This window comes from Cetorhinus maximus, chromosome 16 (assembly GCF_964194155.1).
Source record: "Cetorhinus maximus chromosome 16, sCetMax3.hap1.1, whole genome shotgun sequence".
In the NCBI taxonomy this organism is placed as follows: domain Eukaryota; kingdom Metazoa; phylum Chordata; class Chondrichthyes; order Lamniformes; family Cetorhinidae; genus Cetorhinus; species Cetorhinus maximus.
In genome coordinates this window covers 89,206,016-89,215,302 of record NC_135894.1, presented here as the reverse complement: position 1 = coordinate 89,215,302, position 9,287 = coordinate 89,206,016, and the positions used below count along the sequence as shown (strand labels likewise).

The 9,287-nt window shown below is 44.9% G+C and overlaps 1 protein-coding gene across 5 annotated transcripts in view; it reads left to right on the top strand.

Moving 5' to 3' along the window:
* The first annotated feature begins 6,810 nt into the window (after positions 1-6,810).
* Positions 6,811-9,287, top strand: part of LOC144691807 (cell adhesion molecule DSCAM) — a 545,084-nt gene continuing 542,607 nt past the window's right edge. For all 5 annotated transcript variants that reach the window (XM_078560312.1, XM_078560308.1, XM_078560310.1 and 2 more), the window contains exons 1-2: positions 6,811-7,069; positions 8,324-8,470. In XM_078560312.1, the coding sequence (XP_078416438.1) occupies positions 6,826-7,069; positions 8,324-8,470 (391 nt within the window). In that variant the 5' untranslated portion in view covers positions 6,811-6,825. The remainder of the gene's footprint in view (positions 7,070-8,323; positions 8,471-9,287) is intronic.

Here is a 9,287-nt window from a genome sequence, read left to right as displayed (position 1 = left end):
TCAGGCAGGATCCTTCATCAGATAAATATTCACTAACGTTTGAGGAGATGTCAGAAGATGTTCCAGTGAAATGTCTTTGCTATTTTTCTGTTAGCATTGTATTTTCATGGTTACAGCCCTGGATTCTAATTGCCCAAGGAAATTATTAAGGCCACCCTGAGTCTTATTGCCTGCTGCAGTACATTTCTGTATGCAGCTGACTACTGAAGAGTCTTTGTCTAATGTTTCCGCATGTGACAGTGGTGTAAAGCTCCAGCAATAAAGAGAGTAGATTGCCTGTAATAGCTGCTGGGCGTTTGAGATGGCGATCATTGCAAGTAATCTGGTAGTTAGAAACCAAAATCACTTTTTTCAGCCTTGAGTCGTGAGATGCAATTTTAGTCCATTGAGGATGGGGCATCAGAGGGTTAAAATCAGAACAGAAGCCGACCCTCTGGATCCATGCCCTCTTACATAGAACTTACAGGACAGAAAAACGCCATTCCGCACAACAACTAATGCTCATGCTCCATTCAAGCCGCTGCCAACCTTATCTCACCCTATGAACCTCTATTTCTGTCTCCCTCACGTATTTATCTAGATTCCCCTTAAAGGCATTTATGCTGTTCCTCTTAACTTTCCTGTGTGTTAGCAAGATCCACTTCCAACCACTCCCTGAGTAAATGCATTTCCCCTGAATTCCTCATTGGATTTGTTAGTGACTATCTCATATTTATGGTAGCTAGTTTTTGGTCTCCCTTACGAGTGGGACCATCTTCTCTATGGATTTTATGGGGTGCTGGGGTCCCAGCACCTCCCCGGTGAAAAGGTTGGGAATGAACTCGCCCCTGCTCCAGCGGATTGCCCCACAGCCAGCTAACGGCTATTTGGTCGTAGAAACATATGAATTATGATCAAGAATAAGCCATTTGACCCCGCTCCACCATTTGATAAGATCATAGTTGATCTGATTGTGGCCTCTACTTTCCTGTCTAACACCTAGAATCTTTGACTTCCTTGTTGCTCACGAAGCTATCTAACTCAGCCTTAAACTATTCAATGGCTCTGCCTCCACCACTGCCTGGGTAAGAGAATTATATGCAAGCATATGAACATATGAACAAGGAGCAGGAGTAGGCCACTTGAGCCTACTCTGCCACTCAATAAGATCATGGCTGACCTGATTGTTGTCTCAACTCAACTTGCCTACTCTCCATAGCCTATCGACTTCAGCCTTAAAAATATTCATTGACACTGCCTCCACCGCTCCTTGGGGAAGAAAATTCCAAAGATTCACAACCCTCTGAGAGAATGAATTTCTCCTAATCTCGGTCTTAGATGGGAGACTCCTTATTTTTAAACTGTGTCCTCTAGTTCTAGGCTGTCCCACAAGGGGAAGCATCCCCTCAGCATTCACCTTGTCAAGCCCTCTCAGGATCTTATATGTTTCATTAAGATCACCTCTCATTCATCTAAACTCCAACGGATACAGGCCCAATCTGTCCAATCTTTCCTCATATAACAACCCTTTCACTCAAGGAATCAGTTGAGTGAGCCTTCTCTGCACTGCTTCTAATATAATCATATATTTTCTTAAATAAGGAGACCAAAACTGTACATAGTACTCTCGATGTGGTCTCACCAACGCCCTCTACAATTGTATTAATACTTCCCTACTGTCGTGCCGAGTGGATGATCCATCTCGGCCTCCTCCGGAGGTCCCCAGCATCACAGATGCCAGTTTTCAGCCAATTCAATTCACTCCACATGATATCAAGAAACGGCTGACAGCACTGGCTACTGCAAAGGTTATGGGCTCTGACAATATTCTGGCAAAAGTACTGAAGACTTGTGCTCCAGATCTTGCTGCACCCCAAGCCAAGCTGTTCCAGTACAGCTACAACACTGGCATCTACCCGGCTATGTGGAGAATTGCCCAGGTATGTCCTATACACAAATATCAGGACAAATCCAACCCGGCCAATTACCGCCCAGTCAATCTACTCTCTATCATCAGTAAAGTAATGGAAGAGGTCATCAACAGTGCTATCAAGCGGCACTTGCTGGCAATAACCTGCTCACTGACTCCAAGTTTGGGTTCCACCAGGGCCACTCAGCTCCTGGCCTCATTACAGCCTTGGTTCAAGCATGGACAGAAGAGCTGAACTCCTGAGGTGAGGTGAGAGTGACTGTCCTTGACATCAAGGGCGTTTGACCAAGTGTGGCACCAAGGAGCCCTAACACAGCTGGATTCAATAGGAATCAGGGAGAAAACTCTCCACTGGTTGGAGTCATACCAAGTACAAGGGAAGATTGTTGTGGTTGTTGGAGGTCAGTCATCTCAGCTTCAGGACATCACTGCAGTGCCCTAGGCCCAACCATCTTCAGCTGATTCATCAATGACCTTCCTTCCATCACAAGGTCAGAAGTGGGGATGTTTGCTGATGATTGCACAATGTTCAGCACCATTCATGACTCCTCAGATACTGAAGCAGTCCATGTCCAAATGCAGCAAGACCTGGACAATATCCAGACTTAGGCTAGAAGTGGCAAGTAACATTCGCACCACACAAGTATCAGATAATGACCATCTCCAACAAGACAGAATCCAACCATCGCCCCTTGATGTTCAATGACATTACCATCACTGAATCCCCCATTATCAACATCCCAGGGGCTATCATTGACCAGAAACTGAACTGCACTAGCCATATAATACTGTGGCTCCAAGAGCAGGTCAAAGGCTAGGAATCATGTGACGAGTAACTCACCTGACTCCCCAAAGCCTGTCCACCACCTACAAGGCACAGGTCAGGAATGTGATGGAATACTCCCCACTTGCCTGGATGAGTGCAGCTCCAACAACACTCAAGAAGCTTGACACTGTCCAGGACAAAGCAGCCCACTTAATTAGCACCACATCCACGAACATTCACTCCTCCACCACCGACGCACAGTAGCAGCACTGTGTACCATCTACAAGATGTACTGCAGGAATTCACCAAGGCCCCTCCGAAAGCACCTTTCAAACCCACGACCACTACCGCTTAGAAGGACAAAGGCAGCAGATAGATGGGAACACCACCAGCTGGAACTTCCCCTCCAAGTCACTCACCATCCTGACTTGGAAATATATCGCCATTCCTTCACTGTCACTGGGTCAAAATCCTGGAACTCCCTTCCTAACAGCACTGTGGGTGTACCTACACCACATGGACTGCAGCGATTCAAGAAGGCAGCTCACCACCACCTTCTTGAGGGCAACTAGGGATGGGCAATAAATGCTGGCCCAGCCAGCGAAGCCCACATCCCATGAATGAATAAAAAAAAATTCCATTCCCCTTGCAATAAACAACAACATTCCTTTTTCCTTCCTAACTACTTGCTCTACCTGCTTACCCTCCCAAAGAAGAGTCACATTCAACTCAAAATGTTAACTCTTTCTCTTTCCACAGATGTTGCCAGATGTGCTGAGTTTTTCTAGCACTTTCTGTTTTTGTTTCAGGAGAGTCAGGCCTGGAGCATGTTAATGAGGCCCAAACTCACCTCTCAACCCAGATTAAAAAGTACACAGTCATAGCAATTATAGATTTGGGAAATGTAGGACTGTAGTTTTAAGAATAATGCTGTGTTGTAAGATCACATGACCTGTGTAAACCAATATGTTAACAGTGCGGGGAACCTCTTGGGAGAGAGTTCTTCTTTAGTTATGGAGGTTGATGCACACGTGTAGTTGCTGCTGCTGTCATGCAAATAAAGTTACATGTTTCCACTAAGAAAAGTTGTCTGAAGATCAGCTCTATAACAACTATAGGCTGACGTCTTGCTTGAGACAAACTTGGAAATCAGCAATATTTTAATCAAAAGCTAGCCAGTGCCACAGTAACATCACATTTGATGCTGGATAGCTTTACTCGTAGACCCTAATTCATTCGAATTCACTGCAACTGTATTATTTATGGTGCTTCGGATGAGTGTACTTTATATGATATTTCATTGTTCATCCTCCAAATATTTGCTGAAATATTAATTAAAAGAGAAGGAAAGCCTAAAGGGAGAACCTGCAGTACAAAGTACTACCCAACATGCATTATTGAACAAACAGTGAAGAATGCAACTCCTGCACTCTCGAAGATATCTTTGATTTAGTGAGCCATTCTCCCTCCCACAGACACCCACCATGGATGGTCCTTTGTTACTCCGGCCATATATTATGGGTTAGCCTGAGCCTGCCCCAGAGGGAGCATGTTTATTTCTATGGGCATCAGCACTTCAGGCCACTTTAGTAGGTGATCTAAGCTGGGGGGAAGATGTAATACCCAGACTGTAGTGGGTGCCTCCAGATGGATGCTTCCAGGTAGAAATTTGTCTGGAATTGAGTGGAGACCTAAATATTGGCCACAATTGGACACCAGTTGGCGCCAAATGAACTCGAGGAAAAATTGCAGCGAAATTGGTTTTGTTTGCCTCAGAGTTACACGTTGCACAGGTACAGGTTTCCTAGACTTTAGCCTGCTGTTTACAGTGTATTGAGTAATGTCAGATACACAGCAGAAGCTCGCTCTTGCTTTACTTTGTTTCATTTTGCTCCTTGACGTTGTGCAAGAACCTTTCAACCTAAATCTCATTCAGGTTCAGTTTCAGCAGGCAGGTATTGCTTGACATAATCAATTTTTTTTTACTGGTCAAATTTTATCTCCTCTTTTCTCCCCTACTCTCCTGACAGTGCTGAGACACAGGGCAGAATTTTAATTGAATTAATGGTTGGGGTTTGGGTCAGGTGGTGGGGCACTATGAAGGCCCGGATTCTTGCTCCCAGGTCGGGTACGCAGAGTTGGGACATTTCCCAGTTCAGGAAACAGAGACCCAGAAGATGGGAATTTTGTTACTGGATTAGACGCCGCCCCAGAACGCGTGTCGAGCCTGCCAGGTGCTGAGGTGGGCTGGCTGGAAGACCTGCCTCTGCACTCCGTCACTGTGTGAAAGGTTGAAAAAAAACCAATAAAACAAAAAAATCATCCCTCACTCCTCAACCTCTCACCCCACCCCCCACACACTCCCCATGCCCCACCCATGTCAACCCATGCCACCTCATGCCCCATGTACCCACCCCCATGCTCTCCATGCCAACCTGTCTCAAACCGGCCTTGAGCCCACCCATTTCTGGTTTTAACTGAGAGGGGGGTGGGGTGGTGGGTGACCAATTCGATTCAGTGAGATGGGTTGGAATTTTAAATATGATAATGATGCTGCGAGTCTCATTGTCATTCAGCTTCTAAATTTAATAACTGTCGGTCGCGATTGCCGGGCATTGGGAAAGCTAGCAGCCTTCTTGAGGTGAGGATCTGGTGGACTCAGGAGTAAGTGCTTTCAAACTTACATCCTGGATCCAGCTGTCTGCCTGTGAAACCTCCAGGATCAGGGCCATCCCTGCTAACAATCTTCTGAGACCTTTAACCTGCCCTCCCAGCACCACCAGGCCCTGATCTCCTTCACCCAGAGGCTTCCGACACCCGCACACCCCACCACAGCTAGGCCCTGATCCCTCCCACCACCACTAGGCCCCGAGCCCTAAACCACCAGCAAACACCATTCCCCTCCTTCCGGGACCTCCCACTCCTCCCCACCCAAGTCTTCTATTAATCTGACCACTACTAGACGGCAACCTTTCCCCACCTCAGCCACCCCTCACCCCCTTCCACTGATCGACCCTCAACCCCAGCCTCTCCCATCTCAATACATCCAGCTGACTCTGCCTCCCCAATCTCTCCTCCCCCCTCACCCCTGCCTTCCACGAACTGGATGGACCCCCCGCCCCACTGCCAACCTTCCCCATGTTTCCAGTGCAGTCCTGCTCTGGTTGCGTTCAGTGGCCAGCTCCACAACCCCCACCCTCCATTCCCAATTGGAGGACCAGCCTGTCACCAGTCTGTCAATATGGTGTGGGACTCCGCAACCTTGTGACTCAGTTGATGTGCTACTCGAGCCAGGGCTGACATAGTTAGCGATGGAGTAGAATGTCTATTTTTAATTTATAGATGCTAGGGGAAAATTAAAAGTGCTAAAAGAGAACATTGTAAGAATTTACTGAAAAACCCTAAAATCTTCAGGCAAACATGGCTGCTAAACATATTAAGAGTTGAAGATTACCAGATGAACATTGCACAGCCTTGAGAGTCAGACTGGGAGACATTAGCAGGACATAAATTAGATTAGGTGTACTCCCCTCTCACAAACGGAAGGGGCAGGTGGTTTTAGCTTAGATATGGGAGGACATACAATGGACAAAGAGGGGGCTTCGATGAAACACAAACAGTCTTGAGTTGTGAGAACCAAGGTCTTTGCGTACGTGTTTTAATTTTGATTGGATAATATAATTATGTATACATCCTTTAGAATGGTTAGCAAAATCACATATTTATGTACTCAATAGGATAGTGTTAGCATGAGACCGGTGTGTCGGTTACCGATTGGATGTATTCAAATGTACTCAAATGTATTAGGATAAGAAAAAGTACAAAAGTAATGAAATGTAATCAGTCTGGGAGCTGGGTCATTCTTAGGAATGATTGCGGCTCCCTTGCATAAGCTTGAATAAAACAGGTTAAAGGAAGCCTGAGTCTCTGTGGTCGCTGTGTGATCGGGGATTGTAACTTCTCCTCTTCAACTGGCCTATGTGGTAGTTGCTGGGTTGGAGGGAGTGCCTTCTTCAATAGACCTTGGATTTTTTGTTGTATTTTAAAACAAATCATATTGTCTTGACTTGTTACAGTTGCCAGTGAAGATCTGCAATCCAGCTTATACTTTGTCAATGGATCTTTGCAAGAGGTAGTCTTCGCCAGTACCATGGGGACATTGTTACCATGCCCTGCATCAGGGAATCCCTCAGCGTCCCTGCGCTGGTACCTTGCAACCGGGGAAGAGATGTACGATGTCCCAGGGATCCGGCACGTCCATCCGAATGGAACCCTCCAGATCTTCCCTTTCCCTCCTTCAAGTTTTAATAACTTAATCCATGACAATTCGTACTATTGCACAGCAGAAAATCCTTCAGGGAAAATTAGAAGTCAGGATATTCACATTAAGGCCGGTGAGTGTGATAATGATCTTATCAGAGTGTGACAGTGATAATGATTTTAATGCATTCGCAAACCTCTGCAGTTGAGATGAGGATCTCAACTATGTCATTCTCTTGGGTTGCATTTTTGTTCACGTAAAATCATGGAATTGTGCAACAATGGAGGAGGCCATTTGGCCTATTGTGTTCGCGCCAGCTCTTTGAAAGAGCTATCCAATAAGTCCCATTCCCTCACTCCCCATAATTTTTCATTTCCACATGCAAGTCAAATTCACTTTCCAAAGTTACTATTGAATCTGCTTTCATTTATCCTTCTAGGCAGTGCGTTCCAGATCATCGTAACTTGCTGCGTGAAAGGAATTCTCCTCACTTCCCTTCTGGATCTTTTGCCAATTGTCTCAAATCTGTGTCCTCTGCCTATCAACCCACCTGGCAGTGAAAATAGTTTCTTCCTTGTGCTCTCTCAAAACACATCATAGTTTTGAACATCTCTATTAACCCTTAGTCTTCTCTGCTTTAAACCTCTCTTACCGTTAACCGAAGTACCTCACATTCATACTATTCCAGTAAATCTTTTCTGTCCCCTCTCTAAGGCCTTGACATCCTTCCTAGTGTGGTGCCCAGAATTGAACTCCATACTCTCGCTAAGATCACTGAATGCTGGTCTGGGTCTAAGGACTGTCCTTCCTGCTCTGTGATCTGAATTAAACCCAGGTTCTATCAGTAAAAGGGCAGCATTCTTACCCAGTGCAACACTGTTAGATTTCAGAAAGCCAGTTGGTGAAGGAAAGAATTGAAGCCAATCTTTACACACTCTTATAAGTATTTATTTACAGAGTGACACATTACAAGCATACATCTCCTAACCTAATATCCACAGCTTCAATCTGTGCCTATTTATAGGGGCTCAACTGAATCTCCAGTTAATGCCCACCACCTGCATAAAATTAAACACACTTAATATACAATTAACAACCAACAAAGCCTCAGAGTCATTACGAAAACCCAGGAATTCCCTCCCTAAAGATCTCTGCCTCTCTACTAAACTCTCCTCTTTTAAAACTCTCCTTCATACCAAGCTTTTGATCACCTGTCCTAATATCTCCTTACTTGGCTTTGTGTTAATTTATTCTGATAATTCTCCAGTGAAGCTCCTGAGGGCACATTAATACATCAAAGGCGCTATGTAAATGCAAGTTTATATTGTTGTTTAATGAACACTGTTACTGTTTGACAACATTAATCCAGTTACAATTTTTCCCCTAGTTTTGAGAGAGCCCTATACAGTCCGTGTGGAGGACCAGAAAGCCATGCGAGGGAACGTAGCAGTCTTCAAGTGCATTATCCCCTCCTCTGTGGAGACTTATATCACTGTAGTGTCATGGGAGAAAGACACAGTCTCACTTGTCTCAGGTAAGATCAATTTGTTCCTCTTCAGCCTTCTGGAAGGTAGGCATATTGACTGATAAAATAGATGCTTTGCTCGTGCTCAAATATGAGCAATTTTTTACAGGCTGTTTGATCATCTGACTTGTCCAGTAGATATATTCATTGTAATTGAATTGAAAAGAACTGGAATTGCTTTTAATTCCCTCCCATCAAATCTGCTATTTTTACTTGAATTGCTAGTTTCCAGGTGAAGAGTCGAAGAGCTTGGCGGAAACACAGCCTTTCTGTTAATAGGCCTCCTGGACGACCCCTGCAATGTGGTTATAAGCTGTCGAGTGATCCTTTCCACATTCTATTTGTCAGAAGATGATATCTTTGGAGGGAATTCAGTCCCATTGGCCGAAAAGAAAAAGTTTGGTATTTGTCATGTAAAATGGAGAGTATCAGCCTTATCTTCAATGCTCTCTGAATATTTCTATATGGCAATCGGTGGTGTTTTGTCCCAATGACAAAATGGAGAAGTATGTGTTTGGTATGGATCTGGATTTACCTTCATCCTGAAACGGTCTGTTCTGTTGGCCATTTGGTAAATGTTGAGTTGTGGCTGAGGAAAGCTGTGAAGACTGTTAATGGAATACGTTATATATTGCTCAATGGTTTCATATCAGTAATGCCCCAATTCACCTTTCTGGTATGCTACGTGCTACTAGGCTTGATCAACTCAGCCAGCTGTAAGTTCAGAATTTGTAAGACTGGCAGGCAGGGCTATAACAAGACTTAAAGCAGCTGCTGTCGCTGGTTGTTGTTTGTCTTGGTTCATGACATGGCGTTTTGTACCAGC